This window comes from Lonchura striata, chromosome Z (assembly GCF_050655825.1).
Source record: "Lonchura striata isolate lonStrDom1 chromosome Z, ASM5065582v1, whole genome shotgun sequence".
Lineage (NCBI taxonomy): Eukaryota > Metazoa > Chordata > Aves > Passeriformes > Estrildidae > Lonchura > Lonchura striata.
Genome location: NC_140740.1, coordinates 71002835 through 71027145, shown reverse-complemented (window position 1 = coordinate 71027145; position 24311 = coordinate 71002835). Strand labels below are relative to the sequence as shown.

The window sequence follows — 24311 nt, the reverse complement described above, 5'->3', positions numbered from 1 at the left end:
ATATCGCTACCCGGGTAGAGAAGCTACCTGTGAAGGTTTGCTATGTAGATGCCCATGTCCCGAGGAACAGAGACAATGAGGTGCACCAAAACAACCAGCAGGTAGATCAGACTGCAAAGATAGGGGTGTCAAAGACAGGCCTTGATTGGGAACACAAGGGGAATTGTTCTTAGCACGATGGGCCCATGATGCCTCAGGTCATCAGGGCACAGATGCCACCTATAAGTGGGCACGGGACTGAGGGGTGGATCTAACCATGGACAGTATTTCTCAGGTGATCCATGACTGTGAGACGTGTGCTGCCATCAAACAGGCCAAGAGAGTGAAGCCCCTATGGTATGGTGGGCGGTGGTCCAAGTACAAGTATGGGGAGGCCTGGCAGATTGACTACATCACACTGCCCCAGACACACCACAGCAAGCGCTACGTGCTCACAATGGTAGAAGCCACCACGGGATGGTTGGAAAGCTACACTGTGTCTCATGCTACGGCCTGTAACACCATCATGGGCCTTGAAAAGCAGGTCCTTTGGAGGCATGGCACCCCTGAGAGGATTGAGTCAGACAATGGGACTCATTTCAAGAACAGCCTTATCATTATCAACACCTGGGCTATGGAACATGGCATTGACTGAGTATACTATATCCCCTACCATGCACCAGCTGCAGGCAAAGTGGAGAGGTAAAATGGGTTGTTAAAAACCCAGTTGAAAGCACTGGATGGGGGATCTTTCAAAAATTGGGAGCAGCATTTAGCAAAGGCCACCTGATTAGTTAACAGCCGACGTTCCACCAATTGAGCAGGTCCTGCCCAGTCTGAGTCCCTGAATATAGCAGACAGAGATAAAGTCCCAGTCCGAGGTTTGTTAGGGAAATCATTGTGGATCAATTCTGCGTTGATTACAGACTAACCCATTCTGCTCAGGGACCAGGTTGTACATGGTGGATAATGCAGAGAGATGGAACAACACCATGTGTACCTCAGGGAGATCTGACTGGGGGGTAAGATATGCAAATACCACTGTTTGCTGGATGTTACTGCCATTGTCTGTACATGAAACCACACAGACATGAGATAGAAGAAAATGTTTAAGTGTCAAAGGTCTGAGCAAGTGAAAGATGGAGGTTTGAGTGAGTAAAATGAAAGCGGGGAATCCTGCAGCTCTGTAGTCTGGGCCCTGGATTCAGCGGTCCAGTGTGGGGACACAATGGCGGCATGATGGGTATTGCTTGTAATTTTTGGTTGGAACAGATAGAAGTTTTTATGTGAATAAAATGCATTATGTTTGGTAGTAAGCTGATGATATGGGAATAAGGGGTAGAATGTCCTAGGGTGACGTTATGAAGCTAGTATCCCCAATAGTATGTTCTGTTTATTCTGTGCCTTCAAGACAGGCTTTGAGAGCAAAGGCAGGGAGTAGAAGAAGAAGGAGTTTTGTTATTAGCCTGCACTCACTCCTCCAATCCTCCATAGTTTGCTGAAACACAGAATTCCACTGTGTTGTCTGGGCCCAGACAGGGCAAAACACCTCGCTCCTTTGCTCCTTAGTTTAGCGAGCTGAGGCAGTCCAAGTTTTCCCTGGACTGGTTTTCTTTCCCTTCTCTTGGATCCGTCCAAAGCTGCTCTGGACTGGGACCCGGGGAAACACCAAGAGCTCGCGCTTTGTGGCCTACCAGGACCTACAGTGGGCAGCAGCAGCCTTTCCCAGCGCCGCAGGGACTGATAACAGAGTGACCACCCCCAGAGAGACTTTCTGCATTTGTCATCTCTTCAGAGCGACAAATGAGTTTTGTCAACTGGTACTGTTCATTTTTTTTTATGCTGGGGAGTGCTTTGCCTGTTTAAATAAACAGGTTTTTTTCCACTTCTCTCTGAGGAATTTCTTCCCAAACTGTCTGGGGGGAGGGGCTATGTGGGTTTGCTTTCTCGGGGGGGCCCTTTTTGGAGGTTTTCTCCCAAATCTGCCATAAACCAGGAAAATCTTCTAAAGGAATCTTAAAGTAGACAACTTCCTATCTGTAGAATCATGTTTGATTTTCTTTGTATATACATGCAGTTATGAAAACCAGGTAGCTGAAGTACTGTTTTATATTACACAGTACATATAAATGGCAATGAATATTTTGCCTACATCTACTGAGGCCCCTATTAATAAAAAAACATCCCCATATTGTATGCAAGTATTTACTTTAGACATAATTAAAAAAAGATTTACAATACAATAAGCTATTTAAAAGTATATACTCAGTGGACTAGTTAAATTAGCTAAAAATCTTTGTTCCCATCGTGTTACTTACAATGCTCAAAGGGTTAATGCAAGGCATTATATCAAATTAACTTCCTAGTACTAGAACTAAGCACTGTGTGTTTATGCTTCTATTCCAGTTTTTATTTTCAGTGTTAATTCACCAAACAAATTAGCAGAGATACTAGAATTCCAGGTACCAATTTGCTTTAAACTGTATACAAAGAGCATGTCCTGTTAGTGTGACAAGGGCCCAATTTTCAGAAATTCATCTTGCTCTCTCAGATTTGTATTTCAAACTCTGAAATTATTGTTGTATACTTCTATTACTAGTAAATCTGGGTTTTTTGTCAGCGCATTTATGGCTCTCAGTGGTTGGTTTTGTTTTGTAAAAGCATTTTTAATTAAATTGGATTGCAGTGTATCTCTAACATGGATTTTTTCCTAAACAGTGCAGATGTCAATTGGTGAACATGATTTCCTAGGGAAAACAAGATATAACAAAAAATTTTTTCATATATTTAAAAATACCTTGCTTTAAGTTTAATTTATATATAGACCTATGCATTCCTGAATGACAGAACTTTATTTTCCTATTTTTTGAACTAAAGGCAGTAATGCCTTTAAAATTGTCATTTTATAGGCAAATAATTTAACATCTATTTTCCAAATTTTTATGGAACTTATTAAAAATGAAGGTGCTTTGAGCATACTACAGTACAAGCAAAAAAAAAAAAACCTGAAAAAAATAAAAAAATGTTTTAAATCTGATTTACCACAAGAAAAATGAAAATGTAACAAAACATTTTAACATATATAAAACTTTTGAAAATTGGGCCCTGTGCTTTGTAAAGGTAGTTCAACAAGACCTCTTCCCCCACACTGTTCACTGTGCTATTTTGTGCTAATGGGGGAAATGCCTCTAAAACAACTATTCTGGATTCCATTTCAAGATTAGATAAAACACATAAATCATGTCAACTCTCATAATGTCTACCCTGTGGACACATGCTACACCTCTCCATCGCATTAACAACAGAATTCAGAGCTGGTGTGGCAATGCAGCCGCATGCTACACATTACAGAATACACACTGAGGTATTCGTAACTCTCTACTTCAACAAGTACTAAAACCCAACTATTAAACAGCAAGAGTGTGCAAAATGTTTTATCTAAGCATTTGATTGAAATTTCAGTAAGAACAAAACAAAAGACCCCCAATTCTGTACGTTTACAACACATTAAGATAGTTCCTCTAAAAAAATCTGGTAAATTCTTTAGAATTTAAGAATAAGAATACAGACTCCAGTCAGTTTTCTGAACCTGTGAAAGTTCCATTTTGTCTTGATAATTCATTGTTTTTAGAAGCTATGAAATACATTCCATTTTTGTATTCAGATTTTTGTTCAGTTTTGTTTTTCACATTATGACATTTAACAACTGAGTGGAGTGGAAAGCTAAACAATGAAAGATACTCAAGTCCCACCATATTTAGCAATCTAGATTTACCTTGTACAATTGTACTCTTTTCTCAGCAACAACAAATTCAACATTAAACCAAGAAAGAATAAGAAAACACAAATGAACACAAAAATTAAAACAACTACTACAGTATTTAAAAAAAGCTGAAATTGAAAAAAAAAAGTTGAATTATTTCACTTTATTTTACTTGTAAACATCTTATAATGCACAATGAAGGGGAGTAAATATTTATCACAGCTTAGTTTTAGCATTTTTGGTGAAGGGTACAGATGCGCTGATTTCTAAGGAAAAATCAGGACACACTGAGCGATATATGTGACAACAAAATCTATAATGAGATTCAGTGCATTTATGAGTTTAGAAATAATGAATATAAATGTCACTTTTTACTGAGGCAAAAGCCATCTACTGACATTAGTAGGAATTATGCCTACACAGAATGAGCTGGATGGGTTCACAATTCTGCAAAGGAATTAAATTTTTTTTTGTGCACCAATAATGTTAGGACATTTTAATTTATGTGCAACTGTATTTGGAGCATATGTAAACTTTAGCAACAAACTTGTTTGTTATAAATACACTTCCATTTTACATGCTCTTCTCCCATTTGGTATATATGACTTGAAAGTCATTTCCAGACACACTAAATAAACCAGAATAAAATAATATGATTTTTTTTTACACAGTCTTTCCTGTAAGGTTGATATTTTTGTGTTTTCATTCACTTTTTGGATTATTTTTCCTATTTAATTCTACTACTTTAGTGTAGCAAATTAATGTGTCTGCACAATGACATGTTTGTGAAGAAAAACTTGAATTCATTAATGTCAATTAATATGGTCTCTATAAATTGATACTATTCAACCATTAAAATGTAGTATCTGGCTGATACACCACAAAACATAGAAATTGAAAACATGCACTGCATTATGTACCTGCTCATTTATTTCTTTTTAGTTTTTAAAATTAAAAGTAGGCAAGGGTTTACAAAATATATAATCATGCTTGGGACTATGGTCAATCTATTTTGACATTTGAAGTTGGTATTAAAGCTAGTTTTGCTTTTCAAATTCCCAAGCAAATTTTATTTCTATTAAAGTGAAATCCAGCTAGAAACGAGAAAAAATAGGTCTATTGTTATTCTAAGAGGGATATTAAAATTATTTAATAATAAAAAAATCCTTTTATTCTTTTGAAGGCTGTGTAACCTGTCCTTACTTCTTAGGGAATTTGAAAATGACAGGCACACCTTGTTGAATTAATTTAAGAGTTAAGAATAACAAAAAGTACTAAGTCTTAGCTTCAGTTCTGTTTAAGGCACCATGTAATAGCCGAGGTACAATGATCCCTGATGTACATTCTTAAATGGCAATGGTCCATCTAGCCACCTATTCAAATTCTACACAATTGGGAATAGGTACAAGTGAGGTGTGCCAGTTACACTGCCTTGTCTAATTTTTGTAAAAATTTAAATCCACTTTAACAACAAGGAAATGTTTTTGAAAGAAAAATTATGCAGGTTGCTACATTCCTTGCATTCTATAAATCACCTTTTCTAAGAGCAGCAGATTGAACCACTAGTAGGAAAAGACCTGGAATAGAAGAAAGTCATCCAAAAGGAATGTTTTCCTGTATGTCCAGTTCAGCATAAGTAGCACATACACTTAAAATTAACAGTAATCAAGTCACTTCTTTTTTTAGCTTCAGTTTCTAACAACTACAGTGCCACTGAACAATCAAAAGCATCTGTTCAGTGGCCTCACATATAGAATCAGTAGTCTTCAAAACAGAGGAACTGCTATGTATGCAAATAATATCTGAAACTGTTGATTTTAAATGAAGCTTGCATTGTTTACATCATGTTCAGATAATTAGGTACATTTATGCCATACAGATTACCACATTCTGATACAATTCTGTCTTTTAAACAGCTTCTTCCTCACAGGAAGAAACGAGGAGATCTTCTCAACCCTCCAGCATTATTACAAAAAAATCCCCCTAAATACTCACAATTTTATCAAAATAGTGTCTTCTCGTAGTACGATGAAAAGCACCTTTTATAACAAATTTGATACATCTGCTGTCAAATAAGTATGCCTCCAGTGTAAATCAAAGAAAATAGTTCTTTTGATATTTCACAGAAGTGCATCTAATTAAAAACCTATCTATATGAAATCAGCATCATAACTAATAATTAACATTAAAATATTTTTAAAACTATGAAAAAAATTAAATTATTATAAGAGGACAAAACATTAACATTTAACTTTGCAAAAATCTTCCTTGCATTTGATACAAAGAAACCTCTTCATATTGAGTGGCCAAAGTAAAATGATTTTGTTTACAAAAATTTTTTTTTGTAAATACGTACAAAATACGTACACCCATTCCATTTAACAACTCCAACAAAATAATGATCAGAAGTTACATTTGACAATAGTCAACCTTCAGACTTATTGTTTTTTTTTTTCTTTTTCCTATTAAATCTAAACAGCTAATGCAATGGGGTGTGTGTTGGAGGCCAGGGGCAGTTTCACATTAGACTGCAGTATACGTATTTCCAGTAGCACTGCATTGTCTGATAGTCTGAGTAGTTGCAACAATGTGCTCATTATGAATTGGGTTCAGGAGGTTCTGCTGTACTCCACTCTCAAGCACTGGCTGCATGCAGCCCACCTGGAATGCCTGGTTTAGCTCAGTTTTCTCCCTCTTAGCTTGTGGCTCTCCACTTTCATCCAGCTCTTCATCTATTTCACTTTCAACTTCGCTGCCCTCATCTGCACAAACAAACCAGCATGTAACTACCACAGAGTGAGAAGTTTCTAATACCAGGCTCTTTATTCTGTAAGCAATAGTTGAAATATAGGGGAGCAATCTGATAAAGCATAAACTGAAAATTAAAATTTTGATGGAAAATAAGTCATCTGTTATCTCAAATAGATAAACAGATTCAGGTCTGATCACTTGAGCTACATACTCTTGATGTGGGAAAAAAGCCTCCAATTTCAAAAGGTCTAACAAACAATGTAACTTCATATTGGAAAATACCTCATTTCCTAAGCATGATAAACAGGAGTTGTTACGTTTAGGTACAGATAAGGAAACTGAGGCGAGGAGAGTTGTGGTCATTTGACCCCAAATTTTGACAAATATTCTTATAGTCACTAGTTGAGTTCTGAGGTCAAATCACCCCAAATCACTCAAGTAGTCAGTATAAGAATGCATGTCAAAACAGAGCATGAAGAGAATTTAAGGAACTAATCTCTCCCTGACTACTTGCATATAATTCTGCTTCTTGACTTAGCAAAACATCACTACATTTAAATATCCATAAACAACTCTTGTCTTTCTTGCCACAGCTGCTACTATACTGCATCCTATTAGATATAACAAAATTTGCATAAAAATTTGAATATTTCTTTGTGACAATAATAAACATCTTCAAAATATTCCTATTTTAAAATGAACCTGCAATATTCCAGTCATTATTACATGTGGCATATTACATACATAACTACTGTATTATATCAATGTATCCATACAGGATATACATGCACTTTAAAGGATAATTCAGCTCAAAAATCTGTTTGACTGTGTTTTTAAAACCTAAGGATTTATTTGGTTTAGAGACACATTAGCTCTAAACAGAATTATACCCTGGAGATACTAAAATGCTTACCTTTATCCATATTTCCAGGGGACACAGCATTTAAATCACCAAACTGCAAAATAAACAATTAAAAAAATAGACACAGTCTTAAGCAAATGTGGACTTAGAATATCTACGATGTAGGAAATGTGTGCTCCACTGGTTTGATACATTCATTCAAATGCATGATCTTAGCTGCAGCCATAGCCATAGTAGAGCAATTTCCCATTCCATTTCAGTCTTGTGCTTATTAAGACAATTATCACTAAGTAAACCCTCAAAAAGGAGAAGTACAACCTTTTTTAAAGATTGCTTCCTCAGGGCCTTTGTTGTTTGAAGTAAGCTATTTATGTTTTATAAAGCCATAAATTATAATGGATATTCATTCTGAACTGCCAATATTATAACAAAAACTCCCTTTAAAATTTTCCAGGCACCATTTCAATTGTGCTGGAGCAAAAATGAAGTATGTCACAGAGTTACTAATCTACCTGTAAGGCAGATGAAAGGCACTCCTGCGAAAGGGTTTATAACCTGTTAACTGATTTATATCAAAATCCAGAGCTTTTAAAAGTAGCTGCATGTAAGTTAGAAACCTTCTTCCCTTTCCTTCCTCCATTTCTCTTGTCTGAAATTTGGAAGGGTAAAATGCCACCAGTGGATACAAATGAAAAGGACATTGTTTAGATAGATACACTTCTAGTTATAAATTACGCCAGTCTTTTCCAGAAGAATTTTGCCAATACCTGTGTCCAAGGGTGGAAGAAGAGGAAGGGAGAAGTATGAGAATGCTTTTCTCAGTTGCAACCAGTTTATACTGTTTTACAGTGCTTGTTGGACTGTAATCTTCCTCATTTTATTTCAGCCATTGAATACACAGAAATATAAGAAGACATGCATTTAATGTATTACTTCTATTCTGCCCCTCATCTCCAAAAATTTTGCAATACGTACTTCCTCATAGTATTTCCATATTCAGTCTTGTAAACCTTTTAGACGGCCCTATGCTATATTTTTGTCTTTATCATATAAAGTCTACTAAGACAACAAGAATGTTGTAACTGCATACTTGTGTAGGACTTTCTGCAAATATAAGGCAAGAAATCTAAGAGACTCTATAGTGATGGTGGGTCTTTCTGCTAAGTAGAAAAATGATTTAATTTTTCTGAAACATGTCATGACACATGATATAAAATAATTTGACAAAGCAAGATGAGACACTTTCCAACTTCTCTTAGAAATAAATAATCTCTTTATAATGTTTAATAAACTTATCAATATATCTTGTGGGAAGAATGACAACTCAACTAGCAAAATTACCTGCAATTTATAGGTAACATGGAACATGATAAAGTGTCTTGCAAGTGTAAAAATGTAACAAATCTGTCCTATTAACAATTTAGCATATTTTTAAATATATCCATTTTCCAGCACCTTGAAGCATTATTCTTTGGGAATAGTTTATGCTTTCCTTAGCATCTCCTTCAAAATAAAAGGTCAGATGAACTACTGAAAAAAAAGGGATAAGAGAAACTTTGCCTTGCAGAAGCCACAGCTGAGTGTAAAAAAATAGTTGTGCATTGAGACTCTAGATCTTCCTTATAAGCTAATAGTCTTTGAAACAACTGTATGAAAATAAAATGTGTTACAAACCTTTTTGACATAAGAAGGCTGGTTTACATGCAGAATTTTGGCTTATCCAGACCTGTTCACATACCAGTGCAGACATACATACCTGGGAATTGCCCAGGTACATGCAGGAACTAAATGTAGTTTGCAGTATTTTTTTCTAACTAGTGGCAGCAGTCAGAAAACAAAAAACTCCTGCCTCACCAAATCCTGGTAGGCTCTTGTTAACCGGAAATATTTACTCTGGGAGGCCTAGGTAACATGCAAACCTGCAACTGGAGTTGCACAGAAAGGCTTACAAAAGATCTACAACCCAGCATATGCTGTTCAGTGATACCATACAGATAAAACACACAGCAAACTGGCTGCAGCCAGAACAGGAGACCCCACAAGTAATGAAAGCTACTAAAGCAACTATCTAAAAGGAAGCTCAAATGAGCTTATTCCCAGTTGCACAGCACTTTTCCAGGATGTCTGCACTGTCTATCACACTTTGGAAGTCATGGCTTGCAGAATAAACAAATTAATTGCCTGACATTGTGGCTGGAAACCACTGCTGGCACAAAATGGAAGCAGCTATGTCAAAAAGTGTATATATTTTGTGTGGGAATTGTGTGTGTAAATGTATGTAAACAGATCCACAAAAGTAACATTTTCCTATTACTATGCTCTTTTTTATTTTCACATAAAATATTCAGGTCTCAAGAAGTGGAAAATAGTTGTAAGTTGATCAACATTTTTCAAATTATGCATATGAATCTGTGTGCAGATTCATAAAAGAGTAAGTTCATTTAGAAATAACTGATTTTAATAATTCAATGTTTTTTTAATACTCTTACAATGAACCAGGGAAACAAGTTTGAAACCACTGTATATATTTGTAACCCAGTCTGTTGTAATGCTGCAGAAATCCTACCATTCTACATACACACTTAAAAATGTGCAAACACACTTTCTCTAATTCATCACTAAATCTATCAATCTAGTCTCTTACATATTATCTTACCTCTCCCATAACTGCAATAGGTGTCTCTCCTGTTGCCTGAGCAACACGATGTTCTACTAAGTAAAACATGTATTCATCGTAAAGCAAGCGGATCAGATGAAAAGAGCCAAAGCTAGCAGCACTGCGCAAGGTTAAATCCCGAATCACCATTGAGCTATTCGAAAATAAAAAATATATATATGTTTATGTCACAGCCATTTTAACATTCAACCATGTAGACAGACATTTCACCTCAAAACCAATATTCTCAAAAGTAACATTATCCTTAAATGACTGATTTAAAGGGATGACAAGGAAAGGGCAATAATTTGCTTCTCTCTTTTCTCAGAACATACTGTTGAACACCACATAGGAAATAACCAGACTGGTTTGGTTTTGGTATTGACCTAAGCATAATTGACCTTACCACTAAGGTGGTAAGTGTAAAACTTGAAAGAAACTTTGATGAAAGAAAACATAAACAACTAAAATGGCAAGAAAACTATTTGTTTTAAAGAAACTATTGCTTAAATAGTGTCTGTTGTGTCAATCTTTCCAGGGCAATGCTTCCAATTGCCAGAATTTAAAAAGCTTTGAAACTTAAAATTCAAAAACAATAGAATTATTGTGGGTTCATATTCTATCTTCGTATCTTCAGCAAGCAGTCACTACAGTCAGGTTCAAAGAACAAGGTTTACTCTGATAACTGTTTCAATAAGCAGCTAACATGAAATGCTTGTCTTAATGTTCTTTTCATATATTAAAATCAGCTTTTGCCTTTCTTATCCAATAAACATTGATGCCACAATGTTTTAGTAAGTACACTAATGTGTGCTTACTAATGTACTTACAATGTTTTAGTAAGTGACTTAATAACTGCATAGTTTTTTAACCAAAACAATTCATAATATGTTTCTAACTCTGGACAAAATTACACCTGCATTCATTTTCAGATGGCCTTTAAAACAATAAACTAGGGTGATTTAGGTCTCTGTTCATTTGCTGATAATCCTGAGTTCAAGGTTAATAACAGAAATCCTCTGAAAAAAACCCCATGTTTTTCATGATGTTCCAAGCCACTGTTAGATATTAGATTTGTCAACTTCATTACAATGCACAATTCAGTAATTAATAGAATAGTTAGAATGTTTTAAAATCTACTAAATACTACCTGTAGAAAGACCATTTTAACAGAAATTGCCGTGCTGCTTTAGGAAAGCTGGGTCTTCCTTCATACGGTTTCAATGCTTGCATCATTACATTATCAAGCCAGGCAGCCCACTGCTCCAGGGTGCTCTGCTGTTGAAGAGTCATCTTGAAATCTGTTTCGAGTCTCTGAACCATGTTGTCATCACACTGGCACACCCAGGAAGCCTGCTCCTGTTATAGCACAGGATGCTCTTGAATTGACAATACATAAGCCAAGCATACCGTGTAATTGTATCTCAAAGGTTAAGCTGTTCAATGGATGAAAGAGACTGGACCCACTTACTAGACAGACTAAGAAGTGGTTTTTATTTTATGTCTGTTGTAATTTTGTTGAAAGCAAATAGGTGGGAAAAGCATACCATGAAAGAACAGACATCAATGTAAACAAAAAAAAGTTTCCTGTTTCCCACATTCATTTGTGAGAAAGGGCTTCTACCTTTGTAATTTTTCTATTTAAATACTTATATCCTGTAATTTTTTTTTTCTGGGATTTCAGGCAGGACAAGCAGGAAGAAGAGTCAAATGCAGGGAACTAAAGTAATAAAAGAAATAGCAAGAAATCAAGTCCAATATTCCTTTTGTTCTAAAGAAGCTTAAAGACAAATCCTGTTACATTGTCTTATAAAAGAAACTTTGTACGCAAATAAGGATTGTTTGCTGACTCTGCGCAGTATTAGATTACAGATTACTTAAAGACAACATAAGATGCACACAAGCGGAGAAACACACTATGCAGCAATCAGCAATTTAGTGAATGTTACCAAGTTTAAATTAATTTAACTGTTAAATTCAGAAAATGAGAAAAAAATGACAGCTCACTAACTGCAAGCCATTTTCATTGAAACTGTAGTTGTCATGTGCCAATTTAACATATTATTCACAGACTGTCATGTCAACATATTACTGTCCTTAATATATTGTACCTTTGGTCAAGAACCCTTGACTAGATTTCTGTTAGGTGTGTTAACAAGTACATTAAAACACTCATTTACAATGAAGAGAAACAAGAGAACTACCAGGAATCTGAAACCTTTCACTTTCCTGGCCAAAAGGACGAAAGTATTTTTCCTCAGACAAGCAAAAACATGTAGAGAAATTAAGCTTAGTACAAATATATTGTAAATTTAGGCAGAGGCATGTAGAAAAAAAAAGTACTAAAGTTTCAATACTAATGTATGGAGACAGTCTCTACTGAAAATGCTATGCATTTAATAACTTTAGAGACATTCAGAAGATCCTAAAATATCATTTTTGCTATTAGTAAGACACAATTCATGTTACCCATTCTAAGAAAGTATTTGTTCCACATTTGCATAGAAGTTGGATGAATATGTGCATTTCAAGGGAGTAAATAGAAACAGGTAATGGTTCTGAGCTCTTATCTTCCTAAAGCATAAGCTGTCACATTTGGATTGAGTTACACAGAATATGAATGAGCAAAATATTAGCACTTGCCTTTCTTGATAGAATGATGCCTGACAATACTGTTCAAAATCATAAAAGAAGTAACACTTAAAAAAACCTGCTATCCAAAATTAATTTTTACCTGAACATTGGCAAAATCAACACGGTTGAGATCATTGAGCATCTGGTTGATTTGAGAAGTGTTTTGAAGCACAGCACGAGCTGCTTGAGCCAGGTGATTAAGAGATGTGTATCTTCGCAGAGTCTGGGCAAAGGCACTTACAGCGGCAACCTATGATGAAATTTACTATTTTTAAATATTTTGCTCCACAGATTAATTCTACAGATTGAGTCTTGACTTTCATTTTAATACTGTATATTAATGAGTCCTCATATTTGAATTACACCATGCAACAGATCAAATAAATTATTTCCTCTGCTATTATTTGATGCTTGATACTAAACATGAAATTTAGCATTAATGTTAAAATGCTTCTCCTTTTAGATGCTATTGCCCACTTGGTTTGCCACTACAAGAATAGTACTTCAAGTTTCATCTACCTTGGTTTGTATCATCCTTTGTGGAATATTGTTCATGGCATTTGAAAGCCAACCTTCAAGGCTTTTTGCAAAATTGCGAATGGCTTGGGTCAAGGCACCTGCACATTGGAGAATAAAAACAGAATGAAAATAAAGCAGTGCACCTGTCTTGAAATGTTTTGCATCCTCAGAACTCTTGCGTCCAGCTTTCAGGTCTGCTGCATTTACTTACTTGACAAATCTAGTCTAGGCTCAAAATGCCTCACTGAGATAAAGATTACACAACAATGTATTAATAATATAATGTAATAATTATTTTTAGTTTTGGTTTAATAAGAAGTTCTGACTTCTTCACCAGACAATCTTCCAAAGAAGTTTGTGACTTAGCAGTATTGTTTGGGGCACTCCTATACAAGAACAACACTAACTGCAGCAATTCTGGTGGAATTTTCCATCAAAAATTTTCAGCTTTCTATTTTGCCTAGATACCTCTTTCAAAAAGCAAAAGTCTGGGGGAAAATCCACTTACAGGAATACTGCAATTTCCTCAAATAAGTCCAAAGTAATCTTAAACTATGTCATAGTGCTGTGAATAAATTCTGTTCACATGCAGTCCTTAAGGATATCATCAATAAGCAAGATATAGGAGTGTGTTTCACTGACAGGAAGTGGAATTATTCAAATGACTGTGAAATCTGTGTGCATTTTGTTTCTTTTCTATAGCATCCACAGAAATGCTGAATAGCTGTCAGATATAGAGAGACACTGCTGCATTACTAAAACCAGAAATTTTAATTTATCAAAAGAGGACAGGAAATATTGTCACAAGGAATAGTATCTGGAAAAAATAAAATCATATTTTCTGAATGATAGAAACACAGCTTTCCCATGCCTAAAGCTGATACATTGAAATAACAGTACTACACTCAAACTGCTGCAAAAAGTAGTCAAAAAAAGGAAAAAAAGCTAAAGATTTCTGAAGACTACTAGAGAATGAATGCAACCAAAAAAGTGAAGAGGAAAAAAAACCTAAAGAATACATTTTTTTAATAATACATTTTTAAAATAAGCTTTCTACCAGAAATGTAAATTTACTAAAAGAAAAACTGCACTATTTGTGGTATCTTTTTCAAATGTCTTCAAACTTGCAGTCATAAGCAGTAGAATCCATATTGGTAATTATAACTCACCACACCTTTGGATGCTTAGCTGACCACACTTTGATCTTACAAAGTATCTGTGTTAGCTGAGCCCTCTTATGGTATCAGGTTTTTTCCTTCCTTTAAGGTTTACATGTGAAGAACAAGCTTTTTTCTTCAGCCCTGTCAATCCCCTAGTTCACTTGTGTTGCTTTGTAAATTATTTCTGTGCACTCACTAATTGACTATGTACTCACTCACATTTTCTTACCTACCAGAGAAGATGGAAGTAATAATGTAAATACTGTATGAGTAGTATTTGAACATTTAAGAAAAACATTACCACTTTTTCACTTCTAGTGTTCTCATTACTCTTTTTTACCCAAGTTTATATATGTTACAAAATTATTTGCATCACTGTAATGCTGATCTCTTTTAAAATAAATATTTTAAATTTATTTTAAAAATAAATATGGAAAAGCAGCTCAGGTCTTTAACTAGACCTGAAATAAAAAGGAATAAATAAAAGGAATTCTAAGTTCTGAAGAAATAAAATAGCAAAAGTAGCTAATCAGGCATCCGTATTGTATAGAACCATTATGAATTTCTAATGACCTTTGCAGATATATTAAATACAGAATTTTTCTCATATCCCTAACTACACATCTAGCCATTATCAAAACCATAAGTACTACACCCTTGAACTTTTAAGTTCCTCTGAACTCTTTCAAGAATCTTTGTATGATAAGCACGGTGAAAAGTAAATGGCTTAAATTATTAAGTGTTGCTAGTCACACACTAAAAGATGTGGCAATGGCACTTATGGAAAGTTTGATTTGCATAAACACCTAAAAAGCTTGACTTCTGAATCAAAACCCCTCTGACTTGTACAAAACTGAGCTTTATAATCTTTCCATTACTTCAATTTTTTGTCAGTCTAGAATCGTGTAATATGACATGGAAGTGTATTTTGCATAAATTCTCTATAATGGAAACTAACTCACAAGCAAATTTGTTACTGTCCATTCTGCCATGTGAGAAGATGCAAGATGTCCATTCTAAAACATAGCAGGACATTAGATAATTATGATCTTTATTCCTTACTCCAATGGACAGCATTTCACTTGCTTAGGAGACGGAATTTGTTGTTTATATACAGCAATTCTTTACTCATTCTGTGGGTGTGAAATATTTCAGCTGATAAATTTAACACAGAGGTTAAAAATAAACCCATTTTTCTCCTCAACAGTCTATTTTTTTTCTAGTTTAGTAAGTCCTATTGTATCAACAATAGGACTTGTCTAAAAGAAAAAATACTAAAGATCTAAATAAAAACAAACCAACCAAACAAACAAAACCTTGAAAAAGTTATGCTTTCTTCAAGCCCCTTTCAAATTAATATTTGTCCTTATTTTGAGCAACAGCTGCTGCTACCTTCCCATTTACTAAAAATCAATCATAAACATGCCTTTAATTAAGCGTTTATAGTCCCAACACCTCTACAGAGTCCAAACATTCCTACAAACTGCTATTTTCCCACAGAGGGTGATGAATTTGTCTGCTTCACCCAGCTGCATTTTTGTTGTAGTCAAACTTAATCCATTATTTTAGTCTCTTGTAATGACTGGAGATGCTTTTATTCAAAAGAAGGAGTTTAAAAAAATAATAAAATTTTAAACATTTAACAGTGAAGAAGAAATTTGGATGGCCCATCATTTAAAGGAAAGCTGCTAAAAAAAGCCATTTAGTTAGCTGGTCCTAAAGGATAAAGTAAGAAAAAATGTTAGCTGTCTTCCAAAGGTAGCTCAGTGAATGTAATTCTGAGCAGAAAACCACTGGACTGTTCACAAAAAGGAGGCAGAAGTCTCTTGGGATGAATTTGTCCTGGGATCAGATGATATGTTTGAATCCAACAGTCTGATAACCATCCCCAAAACAGGAATGTCAAACACCGTAGGTATCAATTATTCAAACATGACTGGTAATTCTAAAAAGAAAGAAATAGCATGAAAAGGATATGATTCATCTAGTTATTGGTATTAATTGATTTTGTCCCATTTTCTTGTAATCCTGTACTGGCAATGACCAATGCATCTTACATAACAAGGCAGGAAGACAGCATGATGTAATTTAAACATCTCTCTAGAGACTGCCAGGCTTTACAGGAAAAGCAACTGAAAAGGAGAGGGTCAGGTTTGATGAAAATTGTCTGCACTACCTTTTTATTCAGAAATTACCTTGCTTTTACAAGTGAGAGTTTTCATTCAACCTATTAAATGTTATAATAAAATTTGAGGGAGTTTTTATTATTACCTAATTGGTTTTGATACACTATATTACTCTAAAATCCTACCTAATGGTATTGTCATTAGAGAACTAAAACCTTAAATATAAACCAATGCAAAATAATTTACACAAGTATTAGTTGCCAATAATTGCATGTATTTGAGAAAACATTTTTCTTTTATTCTGCTTGATATGTCAGTTATAAATTATATCAATTGCTACCAAGAACTTACTTGTTCCTTACACAAAAGGTAAAATGTGCATTGTAAATGGCAAACCTTCACATTTTATATATTTCCAGTTTCAATTTTTTTGGTATTATACATAATTTGCTAAAAACTCATTTTATACCACTGGCAAGCAAGAAGTCAATAAAACTTTTCTGCAAGGCACTACTAACAAATATTCTGAGTGCTTATTACTGCTGGACTCCCTGTAGCAGAGAAGGTGTTTACAGCATGACAATATAGCTTTGTTACCTGCAGAACTACTTTCAGCCTTAATTAAAAAAAAATAATCAATACAACTTTTTAAAGTAAATACTGTGGTTTTTTTCATTGGAAAAAGATAATACATAGGAATTATGAGGGTTTTAGTAGGCTGCTAACATGATTACAGTATAATATTTAGGACAGTATATGTGAGAGAATAAATACTTTATGAAGCAGTTAAACTTCATTCACATACATTTGTTTTCTACCAAAGATAGCCATAAAAATACATTGCTAGAGCAATGACAGATTCTAGTAAAATTAAATTTGAAAAGAAACCTCTACTCCTGGTAATGGTGGTATGACTGGGCAATCACTCACTATTTCATGCAGAATGTATGACAGAAAAACAGTAGATTAGAGTAATAAATTGGACTAGGAATTTTTCATTGCTATAACAGTTACTAGAATTGATTTCAGCAGTCAGGGATAAAGGAGCACCTCTCCAAACATGGAATCATAAAGACAGCAGTTCTATTCCAGCCTAATCAAAGATTAATATGTGATGTAGGCATTTCCTAGCACTCCTTACACAACAAAACTGAGGATCAATTATACAGTATTTTGTAACTTTCAAATTTTTTTCTTAAGTTGTCCTGTGAGGCGCAAGTACACCTCCACCATATACATGCTTGCAGAAAAATCTTTATACAATGTTTCAGGTGTTGAACTTACTAGGAATAGGTCTAAGGACGTCAGGAATGAGAATCTCCACCAAAGCCTGGTACATCACATGGTCACAGTTACACATCCATTTCAGAATAGACTCATTCTTGCACAGAGTAATCAGCTTTGCTTTAGGAAGTCGACTTTCTATTTCACTCAGATTGCTGGTGTTAAAAAAACGTAGCAAATTAATAAATGATAATGCATTTATGGCACCTAGAGGCATGGTTTAGCAGCTAACATGGCAGTGCTAGATTAACAGTTGAATTTGACTTTTCTGACCTAAAGTTTTTATGATTCCATGAGTTACAACAGGTAAAAACCTGGGTGTTAAAATGTACTTTTTTTATACAGGTGTCATAGATCTCTCAGTTGCACCCAATATAACTTATTTACATGTTGTCTCATGTGGAAATGGGTTTAAGAAATGTCTCCATAATTCTCCTACAGCTCATAAATAGTGCAGACATATGAATGATCCTTTTGGTTTAAAAGAAGTGGATTGAATATTTGGAAGAGACAACTTCAACTGTAGTTGTCTATGCAAAATACCCCCATGGTGACACAACATGGATGTTCCAAGACGGTCCTTTGGCATACACCCAGGCTATACAAAACTGCCAGACAACATAAATTTAATTTGGAAAATAATCATAGGAGAAAAAATTACTATTTTAAACTAATAAGATTTTTTAAATTTCACACTTAGCATTATTATGAGACACATTAAGGAAACTTTCCTGACCTTGGTTCATTAACAGGAGTGCCATCAGGTGGAGCAGAAGGAGAATAGCGCCAGAAAGTTTGCCACAATTTTTCTATCAGGCTGAATTGAAGATTAACAACCACATCCAGTATTGCCTGAAAAAATGAAACATGAGATCATATTGTCTTTTACCCAGAATCCCTCCACTCCTAACTCCAACTACATCTACAGTTCTTTTCCTTCATCACAGAGTGGAACCAAGACAAACTATATTTCTCAGGTTATAAATGGTACCTGTTCTATTACCTTTAATACCTATAAATTATCCAGTACTATAAATTGTTGTGCACAGAGACTTGCATAAGGCTTGCATGGAAGCCTCTGGGAACTAGTATGGTCTATGTAAACATATCAGAGGACTTTAGGCACAGAAAATATCTACCGCTACTGCAAATAGAAAAGTAAACCTGACATGTTATTCCTTTTCATAATGCCTTATAAGATGAAGTACCTCCAAAAATAATTTTAAAAGACATATTGTTCAGTATCAAATGTGCCTTAAATATTTTAATGTTTCTTTGATAGGAGAAAAATGTTACTGCTTTTAATGTAAAAGAAAATAAAATTATAATCTAACCTGATTTACATTTCCTACTGACTAAACCAAATATCTGCATACACAATCTAAAGTCTAACGTAAAGAAAAACATACATGTAACAACATTTCATTCAGTATTTACTACATATAACTCTTTCTTTCCCGTGTCAAGGGGATCATTCAGAAAACCATTTTGCTCTCCTTTTCATTGAGTTAAGTAAAATATTGTGAGGAAAGTCACATGCCACTATCATGACTGCAATATATTTGACACTGTTCTCCTGTACTGGCCTTCTTCAATAAAAGTCATGAACTTTGGAAAAGAAATGGTTTATAGAAAATACCTCACAGTGCTCTCGATAAAGACTCTGTAGTGATTTGATATCCTCAAAGGTAGTACCATCTGGCAGAGAAGATATTTCAACTTCTCCAAACTCTGGCAGTACTCGAGATGCATCTGTTGTCATGACAACATAATGAAAGAGGTGCCAGTTACAGTATGGTTAAAAAAAATTAAGATTATACATAGAAATAAATTCCAAAAGGTCATAATATTCAAAGGAGAAATTATTTAATACCTGTTGTATGCCAAAATACTAAATACAGTAATAATTTTTAGTAAAAAATAAATACAAAATTATACTTGAATAGATTATAATGTTATTGTGTATATAGTATACCTATATGTAAAACCTAACACATGCTTTTTCAGACTATTACAAAGAAAATATGTAGAGTCAGTGCAGGAGAGACTAATCCTTGAAAAATATTTTTGTTGCTCAGCTGAAGAGCTTCCATGCAGCCACGTGTGATGAAGCTTAATAAACTCAATATACATTTTTACTTGACATTTTCTAGACTTTCAAGTAGAGCCAATGTGTGTTTTTACTATTTGCCACAAATGTTTCTAAGTAAGATAAAATACTGGGCTGAAAGGTACCTGGAAAAGAAGACTCAAAACATTTCAATGCTACCTTATGCTCCAAATGGTTTTAGTAATAGCAAAATCAAGCCAAAGGATTTGGTGGTTGAAAATCCCAACCAAATAAGCCTACAGTAACAGCACACTCTATCAGCACAGCCAAGGACTCCTTTTACATAAACAATTAACTAAATTATGATTTGTTTCTATGACTGGAATACATGCTTAACTGGTCCACAAATCCACTATTTGGATATTTTTAAACATGACCTTTAGGTTTTCAGTTGAAATTATTTGTCTATTTCCAATCACAACACTAGAACACCCTTTCAAAACAGCCAGGGGTGGCTAACCTGCATAGTAGTGCAATACCATCCCCCCACAACAACTTTCATGAAATAAAATGCACTGTAATGCACATGAAGGAAACAACTTTTACAGCAGGAATTTCAATAAGCACATTTAATATAATTATGCAAAGCAACTTCATATTTATGTAATATGAAGTATATCTCTGTGTATATATAGATATACATACACTGTTTTTCCTATTTTTCCTTTTATACTTACATGATGCATATTAAATATTACATAAGACTTAAATTACATAAAGTGTAATTCAAGTGCCTTTCTGTTCTGTTGAGAGCAAAGATTTTAGAGAGGGCATGATAACTTCAGATGCAACTATTTTACTTGTCTGGCTTAATATTCACTGTGAAAACAAAGTTCACCTTAATTACTCTTATATAGCAGTATAAAACCTGCTTTCATACCTAGGAACTGTTGATGATGTTGACTTTGGGCAATTACAGTTTGTTCAACAGATGTGCCTGTCTGTTGACCACTTCCTGTGAAGCCATCTGTAACTCCATCCACTTTCTGCATAGGCTTATACCTGCAAAAATATCAAGTACAAAATTATCCTTTCTGTTTATTTCTTTATTAATGAAACACTGAGTTTGATTTTTTCAGGACAAGTGTCAAAAGAATTTAGAGATTCTTCCTTACTTTGTAAAAACAGATATAAAAACCACTAAGGGAAGCCAGAGTGTTAACAATGCATTACAGAATTCACAAAGGTGATATTCCAGCACTACTCCCAATTTCTGGTAGAATTTAGCTTAGTAACAGCATATTGTAATACCGGCAAATTTATACCAAAAAGAATCAAATCATTCTCTTTCCACACAGATTGATATAATTTTGTAATACAAAGGTAATATTTCATTACTTTTAAGAAGAAACAACAATACTGTCTGAGGATAACGATGACTTCAAAACAAGCACTTTGGGATATTGAAGTTATGCAAATCCAAAAGGTTCATGGTTCCCAAATTAAGAAAAGGAATGAAGAAAAATGAGGCATTCATTCAGTCTACAGCCTTTGCTGAAGAGAACTAGAAGTATTTATTCAATTAGATGTGTCTGATAGAGATGGTAGAATTGGAATAACTACCCAGAAGAAAAGTACATTGACTGCAATCTACCCCTGATTTAAAAGACAAAAAAACCACTAGAAATATAAATAAGCTGACAAAAGAGAAAGATTACCATAACAATGAAAATTACAATATTCAGTTTTTTAGTTCTCTGTTAATAAATCCTGCTAGAATCTTTCAATATACTTGGATAACAATAAGAACACATACCATCATATATGAAACACTGAAGTTAAATACTAAGCCTCCTACAGCACAGTATTTTTAATGTAACAGCTACCTATTGTGCATAAGAGTACCTTGCAGTTCCCACCCCTCATCAACACCTTTACAGATTCTCACAGCAGAGCTTAGGATTGGTGTGAATTGAGCCTGAATTGGGTGCATGTTGGTGCAGGTACATGTGTGCCACTACAAAACATGGGGCACAGAAGTATGCACTAACTGCACACAGTGCCATATGTGTCATTTTGTACAGATATAATCAAGGAACGTACTGACTAAAAGTCAAGAAAATTATGCAAACATACTTAGGTAAGGAAAATAAGGGAACTATGTAAGACATACAGTGGTGTTAAATAAAATAATGAAGGAAATAATACAAAAATAAATATCCAGTCCTAACAGCTATATAATGAAATTCCAAAATTATTTTTAATTTGTGAATCACAAAGAAGACAAGATATGTGACAATGTTTAGTTGACTGGCGTAATTTTTCTAGAAATAATTCTAATTAGACCATTGTGGCATATGTTTTGGTGCACATATGTAATTCTGAATGCAAGTGAATGAAATGTCTAAGTGAATGAGATTGAGAGGGCAAAATAGGCTTGCTGGGAGATTTTGTAAATATCTATCATCATTACTATATAATCCTGCCATGGTTTTTGTAACAAGCATTTTCTACACGATGCTATTATGAGACATCTCATGCTCCTGTATTATGCCCAGCAAAAGATTCAACTGAACGTTTTTGGAGGAGTAAATGTGCTAAAGGTGACTTGCTTGATATGGTGCTCTTCTGTCTATGAGTGTAACGAAATTATGCATCTAACATAGTTTACTTTAGGGTAATATTACTGGCTAGTGAAACCAGTCAAATCAAAATTAATTTCAAAGAAATGCACTAATTTCCAATTTTTCCCCTAAAATTTTCTGTTTAACATAGTTTTTAATATGCATATTCACACTTTCTTTCATCACCAGTACAGCCCTGTGCCACAGCTTTCAACTACTTCTGAGCCTTCACAGATTCCTCAGGAACAACAGATACTAAGGGAACATAATTACATGTACTTGGAGGCAAACCATTGTGGCCATATTAATTCTTCACAGGGACATGAAATATATTCCAAGCAACTTAATAGTAAGTTCTCTGATAAGAAGTGTGAACATAAAATGATACAGCAATGAAAAGAAACAGGAATGTTTGAAATTAAAGCTGTTACTGCTTTTATACAGCTTGTGGGACAAGAATTCAATATAGTTAAAAAGAATCTGTTCATATTATCGGTCATTTTATTATTATTTATTTTCTGCAAGTTCATATTCTAGGTAAATATTCTTTCACATTGACCAGTGCCTGACGTCATTGACATCAACTGGGTATTCAGCACACTTTTGTTTTCACAGCAAAAAAGCTGAACAGGAATTCAAACTTGTCCATGTAAGGAAAAGTAAGACCTGATGAAGTAGAAATAGTGTGAATAGTTGTGTTTCACACTTTACCTCTGTTTCTGCTGCATGGGCTGCTGTCTCATGGCCATATATTGCATGTCCTCTTGTAGTCGATTAAGAGGAGAGTCTGGCTTGACACGAATCCCATAGTAATGATATTTGGAGTTCCCCCTTTATGAAAAAGCAAGAATTAAAAAAGCAGTAATACTAATTTTACACATTTACATTACATTTACTTTACAATTTACACTGACTGGAAAACAACACACATAAATCAGGTCTGGCTCTCCTGTCATACCTGTTTACCATGAGTGTCATTTTACTACCTTTGGGAAATTATTTCACTCTCTTAAACAAATATTATCAGCATATTAACTTGCACTCCACTTGAGTAAGAAAAATGAAATGTAAATAAATACAATTTATCTAGTTATGGGCAAACAGTATTCTTAGTGATTCCAAATGGAAAATTATGTTTTATTTATAATGATAAGAATCTGAAGTGTAGTTACCAAAATATAAACACATAAACTGTCAAAAGCAGAAAAAATAAAACTGTAATAATATATTGAAAAAACATAGAACTATTCAACATGAAGAAATAGAGCTAAAAGAAAAACACTAATATTTTAATGCAGGTCTTATGTATTCTTTTTCTTAGCAGACTAGTTCCTTATTCATAATTATTACTTTTATTTTTTATTATAATTCAGGATTTCAATTGCACAAACCTAGTTCCAAGTCTTCTGGTCCGTAGTCCCATGAAGATTGACCGTATGAGTTTTCCAAAGGAGGCAGCATTGACTGGATCCAACTTGTGCTCCTGACAGTGTCGTAAGTAATGGTTGTAAAGGGTACTTCTTGGAAGGCTCACTCCTTCTGCAGTTTCATAGTTGTCTAAAAGCCATTGAAGCTATATCACATATGAAACAGAAAAAAACAAACTTTATTATATACTTTATTAAAAATATTGTAGCCATACAGCATTAACTCGTTGGAACAAGTTGGAACCACTCTTCAGGTCTATTAAAAAATTACTTCCTTCCTCAGAATGTCTTTAAATGCTAGTTAAACAATAATGCTTTAATACCTTCAGAATTACCAGGGAATAGCAGAATTCATTGCACTTGTGACCTCAGTAAAGTGTTCTTTTCTTAAAATATTTTTGATTCAGTATCACACATCAGTATGTGATAAAGGTATCTAAGCTTTCGAGACAAATTATTAGTACCACAAAGAAATA

At 34.3% G+C, this 24311-nt stretch overlaps 1 protein-coding gene across 2 annotated transcripts in view; it reads right to left on the bottom strand.

Moving 5' to 3' along the window:
• Positions 1-4783: 4783 nt before the first annotated feature.
• Positions 4784-24311, bottom strand: part of RFX3 (regulatory factor X3) — a 105304-nt gene continuing 85776 nt past the window's right edge. For both annotated transcript variants that reach the window (XM_021531725.3, XM_021531727.3), the window contains 12 exons: positions 23800-23981; positions 23120-23239; positions 20725-20846; positions 19374-19486; positions 18471-18586; positions 17735-17889; positions 13165-13262; positions 12746-12895; positions 11162-11370; positions 10012-10165; positions 7407-7449; positions 4784-6504 (listed from right to left, as the gene is read on the bottom strand). In XM_021531725.3, coding sequence (XP_021387400.1) covers positions 6266-6504; positions 7407-7449; positions 10012-10165; positions 11162-11370; positions 12746-12895; positions 13165-13262; positions 17735-17889; positions 18471-18586; positions 19374-19486; positions 20725-20846; positions 23120-23239; positions 23800-23981 — 1701 coding nt within the window. In that variant the 3' untranslated portion in view covers positions 4784-6265. The remainder of the gene's footprint in view (positions 6505-7406; positions 7450-10011; positions 10166-11161; positions 11371-12745; positions 12896-13164; positions 13263-17734; positions 17890-18470; positions 18587-19373; positions 19487-20724; positions 20847-23119; positions 23240-23799; positions 23982-24311) is intronic.